Raw genomic sequence first — 17,561 nt, forward strand, 5'->3', positions numbered from 1 at the left:
ATCTAATACCTATTTTCTCTTTATATTGGGTAACATAACTTTTTATCATAATATTACTTTAAGCATTTATGTCTATAGACTACAGACATATACTAGCTGATTATTTTTAATTTTTATTTTAATTATTCAAGCTTAATATCTATCCAGAACTTTGTACAAGAATGAGTACAACAAATTAAAAAACTAAATAAATAATTTGATCTTAACATTTGATGAGTAAACTAATATGTATTTGGCAGTGATTGATAATGATCTCCGATATAAATTCCCCCTTACATCGAAAAATTACCTTCATTATGAACCAACATCCTCGGATAACTTTTACTTTAATTAATATCGACCTAATTGAATCAACAAATGAAACAACATGTGTTTTCATAATTTAACTCGTCAGCAATTTAATGGCTTATTAGATTCAACAGTTTTTATTTTATAATTGTATCTTATATTTTAGCTATCGTTAAATTAAGAATCTATCACCTTGAGTTATTGAGATGACAGCGTATACAAATAAAATTTGTGAACGAATGGCCGTCACTATACTGTATTTTACTGTTTTATATTTTATAATGACAGAAAATTTATTTTACTGCATGATGTCCATAAAATTATAATATTAGGTATACACCTTTTTATATTTACAATAGCTTAGTGTAACTCGATATCTCGTGAATTTTCAACTAATAATACCTTTAATTTTTATTTTGTCTGTACAATTATAAATTTAACTTTTAATCAAACAAAATATCTATTAAAACTGGTTATATAGAACAAATGATAGACTCCATACTTCTAGATTTTTATTTGTATTTGCTAGACATAAAATGTGTATACATAAAATATCTTATGTGATAGCTTTTTCTGTATTTGTAATATACTCACAGCTACATATAGTTTCAACTTTCTCAACTGTAAGTATTTTATATACTACTGTGTTATGTATATTTATAAATATTTAATCTCTAAAATTATAAATTTAAAACAAAAAATCAATTTGTTTAGTGTTTACCATATTATGTTATCGACTTAATTCTATAGGTTAAAAGTTACTTGGTAATAATATTGTAATTCACGTTTAAAAGATATATACTTAATATAACCAAGTATATTGTATACATTGTTAACTCTTTGCAACGTAATTTATATTTTAATAATTTTCTTTTCTTTTCACTTAAGGCCGATCAAATTATTGGTAATGGTTATCCAGTAGAAACGTATGAAGTTGAAACAGAAGACCATTATATGGTTGGTTTGGAACGAATACCATATAGTAAAAATGGGAATAAAACAATCGGTAAACCTATTATTCTCCTACATGGCTTGTACGGGACTTCAATGTTTTATACGTTATCCAATAAATCTCTCAGTAAGTAAATGTGTTATAAAATATTAAAATAATTATTATATAGATAACGCATAAGTATATTGTACATAAAGAGTTGTAGAAGAATACTCTTTGAAAATGGGTATAATATTAAATAGGATTCTTGTTGACATTTGAATTTTGAGCTCTCTGTCTTCATCAATGTTGCAAATGTATGGAGAATTATTAAACGAGACCAGGAGTACTTATACTTGTTGCTTGAAAATCATTTTAGCATTAAATTACACAAATAACTCGAAATAAACACATATAAACACTTTATGAAGATTTAGCCGATCCCAAACGTCACTCATTTTTTCTTCTATGTCGTTGTTTCGAAATATTGTCTTATTTTCCATTATTTATTATTTTATTTGGTATGTATAATAGTACGTACACCTATGTACAATTTAATCGATGTACTAATGTATTATAATGTAAATTATGGAGGTTAGTTTCACCTTATTTAACAAATGAACACTGTAGGTACATTACATTTCAAATCAGTCATCTAATATAATATAGGTTGGGTATACACTAGTGTGTAATATATATATATAAAACCAACAGAAAATCAACTAAAAACATCAAAATCATCAAGAATTAGCTTTTCTCAAAAATTTATTGAATAGGTTTTAAAAAACGATTAGTCAACGAATGATGTTTAACTAGCTTTATGATATTTTTTTAATGCATTTCAATAATGCAATTATGATTAAGCTGTATATACAAAACAAAAATTTTAATAATGCACAGTGCACACACGATCACTTTATTCGATATCCTCCACATTTGTACCTATTGTAATTTCATCGCTTGTAATAGTTTCTATTATGTGAAACGTTTAAATCCTGTGTCCAAACAAAAAACGGATTGGTATATAAAAACGAGGGAACGGGTGGCAGTATTGTGATAAACAGCACCTATAATTCTTGGTTTTTGGATGGTAAAAAAAAGGTTTACCAGTATACAACACTTTACCAGCAGTGGCGTAGCTCGAGGGGGGTTTGTTGGGGCTATAGCCCCCTTCCAACATTTTAAGAAAATTAAAAAATGATTTCTATGGTATATAAAAGTTATTTCAAATATAAATTGTATAGCAGTCCAGGAACCTAATCCTAAAATAAAATCTCGACATCAATATGCTAAATGTTTGGGAAATCCTAATTAAACCAACTCTGTGTACACGCATTGTCGCTCCTCTCCCCCCCCCCCAAAAAAAAAAAACCTTGGCTACACTATTGCTTTGAAGCTATTTATGGTTATCCTATAAAATATCACGACAAGTTCTTAATTTCGTAATTGTGTAAATAGTTTGCGTTAATATATCGTACAGAAAATGGACAATAAAGATTAATATGTATTAGATAAAATAACTGTCCACCACCGTTCCCCTTAAGAAAATACAAATATCTTTTTATACGCTCAGGAATATGTAAAATTAATAACATTAATTACATTAATTACATTGACTATAATTATGATATTTTTTGGCCATAGGTTTTATATTATCCGATGCAGGTTTTGACGTCTGGCTGCTCAATTTTCGTCTGGCAGGGATTTCTAAATATATAAAAAATCCAAAAACGCACGTGGTTACTCCATTGAGAAATATTTCATGGGATTTCAGGTAATACACCTGCAAGTTATAGGTTTCTCTTCTCATGTTTATGCCGGAGTTGCCCGATTGCGGTGTCCGTCCAAACACACATTGGTTCACAAAATAGCTTATAATTATTAAAATTAAGCATTTTTTATTAGACATATTTGTATATGCAACTCAAATACAATGTCTCTTTTATGTATATTATCATAAATATATGAATAAATATACAAGTATTTTTTCAATACTGTAAATAGTATATATTAGTGAAATATTCAAATAATTGTTCACGATAAAAAACGATAGGAAATACAATCAATAATATATCAATAAATAGTTGAACATAAAAATAATAAATTGTTTACAATAATAAAAATGGAAAATATAATTAATAATACATCAATAAATAGTCAAATAGTATAATAATTTTAGTGTCGAATTAATGTGTAGATGGAAACTACAACCTTTTATAGCAGCCAATGGCCAAGTCAAACGAATCGCCTTGTGTTTCAGAATCTACGAATATTTCCGTGGGAATCATGAATACGATAGTTATATATTTGTGTCAAAATACGTATCGGACGCAATCGGGATATTTATTTAGTTTTGATAACCACTGTATAGGTAGCTTCCTACATAATGTGTACGGGTCGCAACTGCAGGGATAGGTGAAAAGGTTATACTTTGGGCCGCAATTGGGCGACACTAGTTTATGCACAAAACTGCACATAAAATAAATATACAAACCGGATTTTTTCGAAAACATAATTTATAACCTTGATAACAATAAATAATAGAAGAAAAAGTATAGACAATTAATGTATTCATCAATTATATTTATTAAAATATTAATGATTTCATTAAACGCAACGGCATATTATCACAAAATTTGTCTCAAACAAACTAGGTATTCTTAACTAATATTTGATGGACAATGATCCATCCCGATAAAACGTAATTCCATTAATTAATTTATTTAATTATATTACTTAGCATGTGTATATAAATGATACAGCCGTATGTAACTACAAAAATTACCATAATACCTGCAATCATTGTAAAAACTTTATTGCTCATAAAATAATGATCAAATAAATCATAACTAATGATTGAATGTTCAAGCTTTGACGAATTGGGAATATATGATACGACAGCTGGCATTGATTTCATCTTAAACAAAACTGGATATTCTACACTACACATGGGTGGTTATTCTTTCGGAGCTACCATATGCCTGATAGCACTATCTGAAAGACCAGAATACAATAAAAAAATTGACAAATTAGTGTTGATAGTGCCCACGGCTAGAATGAAATACTATGACCGACGGCTTATCATTTTAAAGATATTTCCATTTTTATTCCACGTAAGAACCTAAATCATGGATAATTTTATGCATTTATACATATCCCATTTTATCAAAATGTGTGGTTTTCGAAGTCAATGGATATATATTTTTTTTAAATTAATACACTTTTTTTAATTAATATATTTTGATTGTTCCTATGGTTAATGTCAAATATGAATACTTGTCATTACTATCGAATTGAATGAGACATTCTACAAAACTAATGTAATATGTAGGTATATACAGTGAAACCTCGATAACTCAAATCGGTCAGGGACAAAAAAATAGAAGAAAAATGTATACATTGAATGCAGGGGCCAAGACTTCGGGTTATCGAAAATTTGACTCGGAACCGCTCGAGTTATTGAGCTTCCACTGCATATATATATAATAAACATATACCCGCCATATTGACTTCCAACTCCTCTAAATTATTTATTAATTGAATGATACTACCCTAAGTATAATTAGAAAAATTGGATTTAAGTTATTAATTTATTATAATAAATATTGTGTTATTTTTAAGAGAGCTTTGAAAGGAAGAGAATACATACCCAAGATGAAACACCCAGACGACCAATGGTTGGGACATCAATGTAAAAATAAAAAATACATGAAATTATTTTGTATTTTTGCAATGGATATATTACAAGGAAATTATTTGTCGATAGATTACGTACGTAACACATTTCATTGTAATTGTATAGTCATTTATTCGTCAAAAATAATGAATTTGATAATCGAATTTAGATTTTTACAAAATGTATTAGGTTCAACTTTAATCAAATGTGCATCATTTATAACATTACATCATTGTATCCATCTATCGAATATATTTTGTGTTATAATTTCAGATAACAGGTTGCTTCATCTATGTATATTAAGTTTTAATTTAAAAACAGGAATCATCAGAGGTGGCGATGATAGTTATATTATTGCTGAGTTGAACTTAACATTTAATGAATCAATAATGAGCTAATAGTCATTTAAACAAAATTGAGTGGTCATTAAATAAAATCAATATTCGGGCAATACAGTATAACTGAATAAGTCTCCTAAAAACCTATGACAATATTATATTATTTATTTTAAAAGCCTTATCCACATACTTCCTGATGAAAAAAATCGAATTTATGTTAAATGGCATGTTGATTACATTGGCAGCATATAATAATAACATTCGTATCAATATAACTTATAAATTATATGATACCTACTATTCTTCGTTTTATCTTTGATGACAAGTGCCTTTATAGTCCTTTATGTAAGAGGATTCCAGAAAGGCATTAGTATTTAGTTAGATTTAAATAAAATAAAACAGAAATCATTATAAAAACTTTTCATGCACATTCACCTTATAGTCAATTCAAATTTCAATCACATAGATGCTATAGAACTAATCTAATAAGCGTCATGCAATAGAGTATAATTTTAGGTATTTTTACCTTTGTCGTATCCATATATTATACTGTTATAGGTAAACCATAACTGCCTCTGGTGTTCATATTAATATATTTTAATATTTCATACACCTAAAAGCCAATAATTATTTTTAGCAGCATTAATTGAGGATGATTTTATAATTTTTTAGTCAACTATAGATATCCTGAAAACATATCCTCAGCCAACGTCCGTCAAAGTGATGACACATTATTACCAACTTACACTAGCTGGTAAGCATAACAATTATTATTTGTTATTTACATAACTTTCAAACAAATTTTCAGTTTAACTGACCTAAACAATATCTAAATATCTAATACAACAAACTATACGAATATATCGTAATAATCATTGACAGTTAATTTTTTTTCAGATTATTTCCGAAAATATGACTATGGAAAAATCGGGAATATCAAACATTACCAATCCAGTACTCCACCGAGTTATGATTTATCTCAAGTAACGGCTGCTACGTACATTTATCATTCAAAATACGATGTAATAGCTCCACCAAAGGTAAGAAACAACTTGAGATGTACGAGTATTCAGTTAATTTTTAAACGGTACCTAGTACCTACAATCTAGCTATAGCCTATAGGCTATAGGTACAGTATAATTATATCAAGGATCCATCATATATTAACTAGAATAATTTACAGCAAAACTGTAAGCTATTGCAAACCAAAATTTAATACATTATTACGGTAGTCGTAAACATTTTATATGTAGAAGGTAGTAATATATGTAACAGAAAATATTTATACAAATATACAATTCAGCATTATATATGTTAAAGGTTGACACCCTATGAAAGTGGCCGTTAACAGGAGTTATATGCTAATGATATAAGTATAATAAGTAATAATGGGGGTCGATGAAACAGAATACTATACATAACCTACATTAATTATATGTAATACAAATTTAAGATTAGACATTATCAGATAGGTGATAAAACAATTGGGATCATTCTTAGCATTTTAAAAATATTATAATTTTATAAAGTGAAATAAATCATTATAGTTAAGAAGTAAAAAACTTCTCTTCCCGCAAAGATAGGAGTTGAATTATCGCTTTAAAAAAGTGAATTTCGACTATAAGGTATTTTATTATTTTGAAAAATAACATAATATTATAGGACATAGCTGATACTAAAATATTTGTGAGTACTTACGTATATCTTTTAGCATTTTATTTGGAAAAAACAATATATGCATTTTCTAAATCAGGAAGAGTAATTAACTTTGAAATTTTAATTTGAATAGTGTTTTCTTGAAAACGCCACCCACCGACCGGCCACCACCACATTGCTTAAAATATGATAGCTATATACTTCTGAGTTTGTTTTTTACGCCTTAGACGTCTTAATAGAAATAACAAAAACAATATATTTTACAATACCTATAATGTATATTATACGTCAATACGTCATCATTAATACCAGACAAATATAAATTTAAAAATTTAAATACTATTCAAAAATTAAATTACCTAGATACTCAATATAATTATATTTTTTATAATTATTTCAGGATATAAAATGGTTGGTACAGAGATTGCCGAACGTAAAAAACGTCACTATGGTGAAGAAATTCAGTCACATGGGTTTTGCTACTAGTCCATATTTGAGACCTATTAACATTTTAATAGTTAAACATTTATTGGACAGTAAATAGTAAAATATAAAATATATTATATAGATATTCAATGAACAATGAATATCTCTTGTCAGATTTTAACATCATATGTACAATTATTGCACAACTATGGTCTATACCTAGTTTTATCGATTTAAACGATACATTTAATTAAAAAATAATATATTCAATAACTTTTTATATCTAATAATAAATAAATCTAATGCGCTTCACAAAAATCTGTTCATATTATATTACTCCTTAGTCCTTATAAACGAAAACATCTTTTGGGGTTTTTCTAAACCAAATATTATTTAGGTACCCGTGCATAAATGTATATATAAGTTAAAATATTAATAAATTGCGGTGGCGGTTAAACTAGGTGAAAATACGCCGAACTGAACCATACCGATGCATAAAACAACTTCAAATTCACCTTATATGATTGGGATTTATTTGAGTAAAGGTACCCTCCATAAATTATATTATTATTAGGTATGTTTTATCAAAGCAACTCCATAGGCGCAACAGGACCATTATTTTTAGACCCACAAATTGTAAAGGATTCCTAAGCTTTCAGACTTTCAACTCTGGACTTTAAGCTATCAAAAATTAAAAATGAATATCTATTTTAATAACTACTAATTCAGAATTCAGGAAGACATGGTCCATTTCTCCTCTCTCAATCACCCAATCAATAATGCCATACCAATTATTTTTACTCGGTTGAGGATTTTTTAACACTGGCTGATTTGAACTAGAAGTAAAACAGTTGAATGGGCTGAAGCATAGGTCTATACCAGAATGATATTCCAATGTATTATGTAGAGAAGTTTTTTTTTGTCATATTTTTTAATTTGTTCTATCTGTACAAAATATTTTTACAATAAGCACAATGATGGACAGACACATAAGAGGGCTTAGTTGACTTAATTGAAGAGACTATTCAATAATAGTACATCATGTAGAAAATTAATAAGTTCTTTGGAGTGGCTATAGCAGGGGCTAAGCCCCCCTTGTTTGCACCTATTAATATTATAATATTATATATAATCAAGTAATAACTACATTCATTGCTCCACTCAAAATCTAAAATTCTATGTAATCATGTGAAGTCGAGGAGATTTGAGGATTTTTAAGATTTTGGAAATTACATTTGGTTAAAACGATCTAGGTTACTTTAAAAAGTTTAAAACAACTAATTAAAAAATAATTGAAATGTTAATGCCACGTCATCTTATATTTTTCTTTAGTTGAAGATAATAATAATTCTGATTAATTGTAATTTGAGGGTATGTTAGACATAATAAGTATAATTGTACTTAGGTATGAATGCAATTTTAATGAATTTTTTTTATTTTTAGTTAGGTACAATGAATGATGAAAATTAAGAAAATTAAGAACCAAGAGTTTAGTAGGAGGCCGGTAATCAATAAGTACATATTTATTAAAAATAACCATTGTTTAAGAGGAAATACTTCTGAATTTTAGAATATATTAATAGGTACACAACTTGATTGGAAGTACCTATATGACTTTAGATAGTATAGGCTCTACTGCTATAGGCACCTACCTAGATGTATACCAAGAGTACATGACTAACTAGTAATTACTAATTAGTATATTATTTGTATTGATAATTTATCATATAAATGTCGAACGATTCAACGATTATACGAAATAAAATATTAGTAGGTATTTATTTAACTCACCTACGATATTTTAATACACCTACAAGCGACATAGCCACAGGTCATAGTTACATCAAATTAAGCTGTTCTTACTATTTCCAACAAGGTAGTTAGGTAAGTGCTTAATTTGTGATAAAACTAAGAAATAAACAGGGCATGAGCTATGAATAGGTACAGGTACAGCAGTAATTAAAAATATTTTTAATTAATTATTTAATAAAATGATCCAAGTAATCCTACCACGATTCAAATAAAAATACCTATTCAAATATACTCTCACCCACAACTGAAGGTTTACAGATAATAATAGATATATGCCTACCCAAATAGTTTATATTTAAATAACCTTACCCGATGGCCGGCGATGATAACCTCCAGACGAGGGTGGATGCAACACTGCCAACACTATGCAACTATGCAAGTCCATTTCGACCGTTTGCTAACAATGTGGCTGACTATGTGTTATAGAACTGTAGGTAGGTATAAGGTATAAGTGTTTAACCTGGGGACTATAACCATAAAATATTTGACCAACTAGGTACCTAATTAATGTATGGGTATAATTATATAGGTATAAGGTATGTATAATTCAGTTAAAAAGGCGACCTTTCCTTCCCCCGCCCTCAATGACATATTAGTCTGTATTCGCCCTTGCCTTTACATGTTACAACACTGTTCTATGATTTAATATTCCATTCGCGATGTACCCATTGTTTTTTTTTCATAGACAATTACAATGATCAATAATAATTATGATTATTATGATTAGATATTCAACATTAAATCGATTTTATGATGTTCATCGCAGAAACGCGAACTGTAAAGCGCAACCGCGTCATTTCAAAATTTTAAAAACAGATAATAACAGTGACACTGTGTTGACCGTTTTTAAATTTTCCTGATAACTCGTAGTCCGTCGTTATCAGTTATAACAAAACAATAATATACCACACAGCAATCGCAATCCGTTGGTTGGATACTTCGGCCTCACGCCCGCCTTTTATAAACGGCGTTTTGTTTGTTACCTACTTATATCTGTAGGTACTTAATACTTTTACAAATTGTTTTCTCGTCTTGCCGTCACATTACTTATTATTAGGTGTATCATTAAAGTCACTTGTGATTATCGTGATTTATAATCGTGTACGATGAACGCGGACAGCAATAATGGCGCATATAACTTGAGGAAGAAATCACGACAAACCGACGAGTGCAAGTCCAACGATGGTAAGTCGACATTGACGACATAAATAGTCAATACAACAATGCTCATTCAATTATATGTTCTGCCAATTCTTAGGATTAGAATATATTTGTAATGTGAACAAAGCAATGAACAAATGCACTGATTAAGAATTTGCTGTCAGTTTTTTATATTAATGCATTTTTGTGGAAAATCGTTGATTTAAAAAGGGCTATCGATAATAAAACACTTTAATAACCTAACATACTCAAATTCCAAATTATTTAAAATTAAATTGGATGATTCTTCCAAAGTAGCAAATAGTAGCAGCTGGAATCCTGAAAATAAATAAATTATTTTAATGACTATCCCTAAAATGTACATTTACACCAATGCCCGCAGCCACAGTCCACAATACTTGTGTATAGAGAAATATAAAACTAAATTAAACACAATTATTTGAATATTTACTAACAATGATTTCTGTGTTCGTAGGTACCTAGGACCTAAAGAAATTAAAATTAACTTTTAGGCCTTTAATATATAATACTATATTATATTAAAATGATTAAAATTAAATGAAATTATTCATACATTTCTTTATTAATTTTGATGCATAGTAATGAATATTCTTTTAATTTTACTAGAGTTAAATTTTATTTTTTCATCTAGCTAGTTATCATATAAAGTAATGAAGTACACCACACATCTGCTGAAACAGTTAACCGATTATCAGATCCAAAATTCTAAATTCAAATTACTATCTAATTCTAGTTTTTAGCCTTATGCCGTAAACTACACCATAATTTTCCCTGTTAAATGCTTGTTGGAATCTATAAGTTCAATTGAATTGTATTTTGATAAAATAACTTATATACAGTTATTTGTTTAGATTCAATGTTTGCGGCACCGACAAATTTATCTGTTGATCAGAAGACTGACTGTGGTTCGATGTCCATGATGGAAGACAAACAGTACTGGTGTGAACAATGGGTCCTGGCTCATCGTGAAGGAAATATCCCTGAAGAAAAAAAATATGTCGCTAAGAAATGTAAAAAAAAAAAATTTATGACAATGTAACAATTAAGTTATTATAGAATTATAAGATTATAAATAATGACACTGAAAATTGATCTTAATGTTTAAAATATTTTAATAATACTCAATAAGTATTAAAAAAATAGTATTTATTTCCATTTCTATTGATTTTTAATTTAAGGATATTAACTATACATTATTTGTTTAAAATAGGTGTTGTTACGAATAATTCAGATGATACAGAGTCGTATAAGTCTAGCTTGGATTTAAATAACTTGAAAGAATGCAAGTTGCAACAACCTAAAAAAAAGAAATTGGACTTGGATCGGGTAATAATGAGTTACTGTTGTAGTTGGGTAGAGTGCAATTATGAATCAACTTGCATAAAAGATTATCTTCTTCATGTTGCTGAGCACGTTGATTATTTATGGACTGAAGAATGGCAGGGTTCTAAAGAAAGTATGTCAGTCTAACATTGTTTTTATTTTTTTACTTTACGTTTTTAAAAACTAAGTATTATCTTTAGAATGGTTTACATGTTCATGGAATAATTGTACGTTCCAATCAAACTGTGAAGTAAAATCTACAACTCATGTAAATTTCCATGCATATCACACACGGCTTAAATGTATCGGCTTGGCTGTTTTAAAACTCTGTGAAATACCTGTATGTACATGCTTACTAAAAAAACCTGTACATCAGCAATTTTATTTTTTTAATTACTACCTACTCTATATTTTATTATATTATATTAAGGGATGTAAGTTGAACGGTGATGGTGCTAACATCTTACCAGATTTACCAAGTGAATTTGAATGTAATTGGAAAAATTGTAATGATCGATTTGAATGTATGCAATACTATGCATATCATGTGGCTCAACATTTAGACTTCACAACATTCAAAAATTCCAACTTCATCTGCCCATGGACAGGTTTGTAAATAACAAATGTATCTTTAAATCTTTAAATTGTTTTCATCGGCATCATCTATTCTGGCTTTTAATAATTTTAATCTTTTACACACTTTTTTCAGATTGTACTTCACAATTTACTGCACGTTACCGATTAGTTGATCATTTAAAAAGCCACACTCAAGAAAAATCATGTGCTTGTCCTAACTGTGGTATTATGTTTGCCACTTATACTAAACTGAAAGATCACTGTAGGCAATCAAATAAAGGTAAACTTAAAAATAAAAATAATTAACATATTATAATTTTAGAAATTCTTGTTTTTCAGACAAAAGCAATCAATGTAAATGTTGTAAAAAAACATTTTCATGCGAAAGACTTCTAAAACAGCATGTTCGCCTTCATATAAATTATTTTAAATGTCATCAATGTGATGCATCATTTGCTAGAGCGATACAATTATCCACTCATATACGTTACCGTCACTTAAATATAAAACCATTTGGATGTCATTTATGTAAATCCAAGCAAGTATAACATGACATAATTTTTTTGTGATATGCTAAATTTTTAATTTGTAGGTTTGTGCGCAAAGTAGATCTTACTACACACTTACGAAAACATGCGCCAGGCCCGCTTTTCAAATGTTCAAAGGATGGCTGTGATTTTTCATGCCGAAGCGAGTACACGATGCGAAAGCATATTGGAGTAGAACATTACAATGCCGAAGAACTGTATAAATATTATTGTCATATATGTGGTGATTTGTTCCTAAGAGGTTCATTTCTAACCAAGCATTTAAAAACAGATCATAACTTCCATAAACCAGCTGGCTTGAAACGTTTCAGGTTTTTTATTTACTTTTTGTATGAATTCATTTTTTAGTTGTATTTAATTTGTATTGATTATTGGTATGCAGGTACATTGAAGATGACGATGGGTATTATAAACTTCAAACATCAAGATATGAATGTCTAGACATACAAGAACAAAAGAAAATTAAGTTGATCAATCCCAAAAATGTGGTTGTCAAAAAAAAAAGTCAGACTACGGGCAATGTTAGTTTGATATTTATAGTTGTTGATATGTTTTAAATGGTCTTTATATTTAATTATTTGATTCCAGGGTAAGCAAGCAATAGAGTTTGTTGTTGATATTTTATCATGTACAAGTGATGAAGAAGACATTGATGATGATTTGATGAGTAATTAAAGATAAAATTGATTTATCATTATTATACAATATTTAAGATAAACAAAAAAACTATTATATATATTAAGATTTTGTGTGAACTTATGAATTCTATTTATTATTAAAATTAAAATTTTATTCCTAAGATTTTCAACATATTGAAATTGACTGTCAATACAATCACTATTATTTACTAATTAACATAATTTGTTGTAGGTTTGCCTCAGAATGAAAAATAATTATATTTATTGATTAGTGATAAAAATGTATTCATGTGATAATAAAGTATATATTGATTAAAGTAAATTGATTTGCCTTTTCCAAAACTTGTTTCTATATATCATCAAACATATTTTATAAGGAGGACGCTACGCCCACATGTATGAACTCCACCACACATATGTACTACATAGCAAAAACTGTTTTTAGCGAACCAACTATACGTTCTCTGTATTCATAGTTAAAATTCCACAAGGCTCAAGGAAGAACTTTATGTTTGTTGTAGATTTTTATTTTTTGACTGCACAAATTAATCATGTATATAATAAAATTGATACAACTTTTTATGTTCTTAAAGTGATAACTTTAAATATATTTGTGTTATCCTTATAATAAAGTTGCCCGTGAGTCGTGGAATTTTGGGAATTCTACTATAAATACAGAGGAAGTATAGCTCTCCCATGCGAAACTGTTTTTGCTATGTTGTACATTTGTAAGATGGAGACAACACATTTAGATGTAGCGTCCCCTTAGATTTAAAGTCCAAAAGCATTATTAATTAAATGCAGGTTGTATACCTGCATTACAAGAGCAAAATTATTGAACAATATAATGTTAAAATTGAATTGCTTACTTGAAATTATTAAGCTTTATTCGTGTTTGTAATTTTGATTTATATTAGATTTATTTATTTAAACTTAAATAATATAATTCAGTTTCGATTGAGTAATATTAATAAAAATTTAACGACAACTAATTCTTCGTAATTTAAAATTCTAAATAGATAATTTATAATTATCTTAAATAGTCTATTATAGTAAAAATTACGTCTGTAATTGTGTAAAAGTGTCATATTCACCATGCACATAAACATTTTTCATGTTTTTGTATATTCTCTTCGTAGAATGTAGTAAATAATTTTTCAAGATTTTCTTGATTTAAAAATTCATTGTTCATAGAACAAGGGACTACAAATTTTAAAAAATTTTAAAATTCTTTCAAGTACAATTATTTGCAATTGCTCAAATATATTATACTTTTATCATATATTTAATATTTCTTCTAACAAATACCTTAAAAAGTAATTTAAAGCAATAAAAAAATAGCACACTAGACATCAGGATAATACATGTCTTCGAATCGTTTTTTTCTGATTCTTCTGCCCTTATCTCTATCCTTGCGTTGTATGTAAGGCCCATAATGATCATCAAGTCTTCTCTCATTCAGTGGATCTTGTTCAAGTTCAAAGAAACGTCTCCTGGCCTCGAAATGTCTGGTTTCAAATTGGATTTTATAAATACGTTCCCAGTCATAAACTTCAGGTACAAGACGATGTCTTGGTCTGTGAGATGTTAAAACTTTGTGTCTTTTATGTAACCATACCCTATAAAAAAATATATTTATTACAATTTGTAAGTTTATTATGAACACATCACGTTGTTCTTATTCTTAAATTGAATATATTATGCTCTGGAAATTAATTAATAATTAATATTATTTTAATTTACCTTTTTGTAATATCTTCTATGTTTGCCACTAATTGTTCTTTACCAAGATATGGACACATTTCGTGATCTCGTGATTTGGGGATATTTACATAACAGCTCAAAAGGTCTTTTAACACATCATCATTCCAACCTGCAAGCGATACATTTACAGTATGTAATTATAGTTTTTTTCTATGGTATTTAATAATTTATTACGTACCAACAATGCGGTTGTCTGTGATGTCGTGAAACAGTTCTGTTTGTTTAGTTCCCCAACAAATGTTACTGGGAGCAACTGGACTGTTAATTGCATCTTGACTTTCAAAGAACCGCATAGTATTTAATTGATACATGTAAAATGACCATGTTTTCCCATTTGTAATAATCGATTGATTAACAAGAGGATATGTGATTTCATTGCAAATAGTAAAACCTGCAAACAATTTTTTTTTTACATACAAACAACTAAAACATTATTAACTAAATAAAAAAAGTGCATTAATTGATTAAACATTTGGAATATTTAAAGATTTTAAACTTTGTACCAATTTTAGCCATTTTAAATTCCAACTGAGAGGATAAATTAACTTTTATATATGAAAACTCTAAAAAACAGACACTCTTGGTCACTGAAATTGGGTCCACAATTTGAAGGTGTCCATTATAAGGGTTTCACTGTATCAAAAATAAAACAAAAAGTTTTTACCTTGATAAGAGGCTTGACCTATCAACCAAGCAAATGATGCTAGTATTGCTTGGGCATGAACAGCTTCTTGGTGTTCTGATTCACCAAAATTTGGTGGTCTATCTTCTAAGTACTCATTAGTGTGTATGGACAACAAACCAAATTTTTGTTGATCATTTGGCCAAAAACCTGAAATAATTTTTAGTATTACATGTATTTTGTCAATCTTAAGATAAATATATTTTTTTCATTACATAATTAGTAACAAACCTGGTATACTGATGCCATGTCTCCTTTCATAAGGTAACTTATGATAAATTGTAGGATCATAATCATAATTTGGGATACCAAATTCTTTAAATGCAGTCTTTGGAATATCAGAAGAGGAAGATTGAGCGGTAGTTAGGGTCCATTTATCTAGGGGAACTGAGGGCAAAGGTAAATTATGTCGCACCTGGATTGTGGGTCGACCAAAATAATGTATCCATCTATCAACAGGATTTTTCAATTTCTCTTTGGGCACATTTTTTTTCTTTCTCATTTCTTCATCTTCTTTAGTAGCTGCAAATCCATGTACATTCCAGAATCCTTCAACTCGAGGTTCATAATCGATCTATTTAAAATTAACGATTAATCGTTAAACAATGATGATTTGATATATTATAAATTAAATTGATAAAAACAAAATCATACTTGAGCTTCAAATAAATGTGGATAATCAGCTGCCAGATTGGCTAAGAATATACGATTGACTTGTTCTGCTATACTTTTAGCCAATTCATTTGTTGTTCCGGATTCAACAATACTTTTATCAGATTTTATTTCTTTACCTCTGCTTCTAAAAAGTGATTTAATAATTTTTCAATAATCACATCCAAATAATTATTTATGGTATTCATTATTACTAACCTATTTCTATTGTATTCAAATACCAAACTGTCCTCTAGCTGAGGTTTTATACGATCGATGAATTGTTGACAATCATCATTTGAAAGTCGATTAGGAAGGGTGTCTACTTCATATATTTTAGTCTTTGTTACTGTCTGAGCAAAGGGCAAGAAGTCATAAGGTAGTACTTTGTCTTTTACCACTAATGACTGCCAACCATAATATCTAAGTAATCGATAAGGTATATGTTAAACAATGTAATATTTTGTAATGTTCAATCTATCAACCAAACCTGGGCATGTTTATTCCAATAGATTTTTCTTCAACGGTACTGAGGTTACGAATCTTTTCATGGTCGCTCAGTTCCTTACGTAACGCTGTCGGCTCGGGTCTAACATCTACAATAGGTAGATACTGTGCGCGGCTCTCTTGACGACAAACGTACGCAGTGGCAAGCGATCGACCAAATACATTTGGCGCATTACATTTGGGAATTCGAACGGTCCACATGGCTATACGAACAAATGAAAAAAGTTTAAGCAAATGCAAGAGAAAATTCATGACAAGAATTTGATAAGTCGTTTCACTTACCGTACAGCCGATAGGTAATTCAACAAAATCCTAACAATTTATTATTGACGTTCAATCTTCGAACCAAACATTACTTTAATTATAATATAGTATACGAATTAAGCATAAGTTATGTATGATAAATAAATGAACAGTTAATTCATTAGTCGTAGAGTTGTAATTTTGTAAATTATAAATTTTTATCCATCTAAAACAGAAATTTGGTAAATTGCAATATTTGTCATGCGTTGTCTTATTATTTATCAGTTATTCAGTTATCACCGTTAGGGACACTGAGGTAG

General features: G+C 28.7%; 3 protein-coding genes across 3 annotated transcripts; 2 read left to right on the forward strand and 1 right to left on the reverse strand.

Annotated features, from left to right (window-relative positions):
- Positions 1 to 824: 824 nt before the first annotated feature.
- On the forward strand, positions 825 to 7,433 carry LOC111033459 (gastric triacylglycerol lipase-like). The gene is made up of 8 exons (XM_022314194.1): positions 825 to 911; positions 1,177 to 1,366; positions 2,864 to 2,993; positions 4,089 to 4,332; positions 4,841 to 4,990; positions 5,906 to 5,987; positions 6,131 to 6,273; positions 7,290 to 7,433. The coding sequence occupies exons 1-8, from the start codon at positions 825 to 827 to the stop codon at positions 7,431 to 7,433; spliced, it is 1,170 nt and encodes a 389-aa protein (XP_022169886.1).
- Positions 7,434 to 10,233: 2,800 nt separating this feature from the next.
- Positions 10,234 to 14,203, forward strand: LOC111033453 (histone H4 transcription factor-like). The gene is made up of 10 exons (XM_022314187.1): positions 10,234 to 10,312; positions 11,161 to 11,319; positions 11,520 to 11,765; positions 11,833 to 11,972; positions 12,063 to 12,240; positions 12,342 to 12,488; positions 12,548 to 12,746; positions 12,801 to 13,067; positions 13,139 to 13,277; positions 13,345 to 14,203. The coding sequence occupies exons 1-10, from the start codon at positions 10,234 to 10,236 to the stop codon at positions 13,429 to 13,431; spliced, it is 1,641 nt and encodes a 546-aa protein (XP_022169879.1). The 3' UTR covers positions 13,432 to 14,203.
- Positions 14,204 to 14,637: 434 nt separating this feature from the next.
- Positions 14,638 to 17,527, reverse strand: LOC111033456. The gene is made up of 9 exons (XM_022314190.1): positions 17,281 to 17,527; positions 16,982 to 17,201; positions 16,711 to 16,914; positions 16,495 to 16,639; positions 16,072 to 16,414; positions 15,823 to 15,990; positions 15,337 to 15,549; positions 15,138 to 15,267; positions 14,638 to 15,013 (listed from the first exon to the last, which is right to left on the reverse strand). The coding sequence occupies exons 2-9, from the start codon at positions 17,197 to 17,199 to the stop codon at positions 14,740 to 14,742; spliced, it is 1,695 nt and encodes a 564-aa protein (XP_022169882.1). The 5' UTR covers positions 17,200 to 17,201; positions 17,281 to 17,527; the 3' UTR covers positions 14,638 to 14,739.
- Positions 17,528 to 17,561: the final 34 nt, after the last annotated feature.

Source organism: Myzus persicae, unplaced genomic scaffold, assembly GCF_001856785.1.
Source record: "Myzus persicae strain clone G006 unplaced genomic scaffold, MPER_G0061.0, whole genome shotgun sequence".
Classification (NCBI taxonomy): domain Eukaryota; kingdom Metazoa; phylum Arthropoda; class Insecta; order Hemiptera; family Aphididae; genus Myzus; species Myzus persicae.

What these genes read in the sequence shown, in the direction of transcription:
- LOC111033456 (XM_022314190.1), bottom strand. Translation starts at nt 17,199, where the DNA reads ATGTGGACCGTTCGAATTCCCAAATGTAATGCGCCAAATGTATTTGGT. An exon ending in AGGTCAAGCCTCTTATCAAG is followed by an intron (nt 15,550 to 15,822) that starts GTAAAAACTTTT and finishes AATTGTTTGCAG; the next exon opens with GTTTTACTATTTGCAATGAA. An exon ending in ATAGAAGATATTACAAAAAG is followed by an intron (nt 15,014 to 15,137) that starts GTAAATTAAAAT and finishes ATTTTTTTATAG; the next exon opens with GGTATGGTTACATAAAAGAC.
- LOC111033459 (XM_022314194.1), top strand. Translation starts at nt 825, where the DNA reads ATGTGTATACATAAAATATCTTATGTGATAGCTTTTTCTGTATTTGTA. An exon ending in ATTATTTGTCGATAGATTAC is followed by an intron (nt 4,991 to 5,905) that starts GTACGTAACACA and finishes ATAATTTTTTAG; the next exon opens with TCAACTATAGATATCCTGAA. An exon ending in ATGTAATAGCTCCACCAAAG is followed by an intron (nt 6,274 to 7,289) that starts GTAAGAAACAAC and finishes TAATTATTTCAG; the next exon opens with GATATAAAATGGTTGGTACA.
- LOC111033453 (XM_022314187.1), top strand. Translation starts at nt 10,234, where the DNA reads ATGAACGCGGACAGCAATAATGGCGCATATAACTTGAGGAAGAAATCA. An exon ending in CTTCATCTGCCCATGGACAG is followed by an intron (nt 12,241 to 12,341) that starts GTTTGTAAATAA and finishes CACTTTTTTCAG; the next exon opens with ATTGTACTTCACAATTTACT. An exon ending in CTGTAGGCAATCAAATAAAG is followed by an intron (nt 12,489 to 12,547) that starts GTAAACTTAAAA and finishes CTTGTTTTTCAG; the next exon opens with ACAAAAGCAATCAATGTAAA.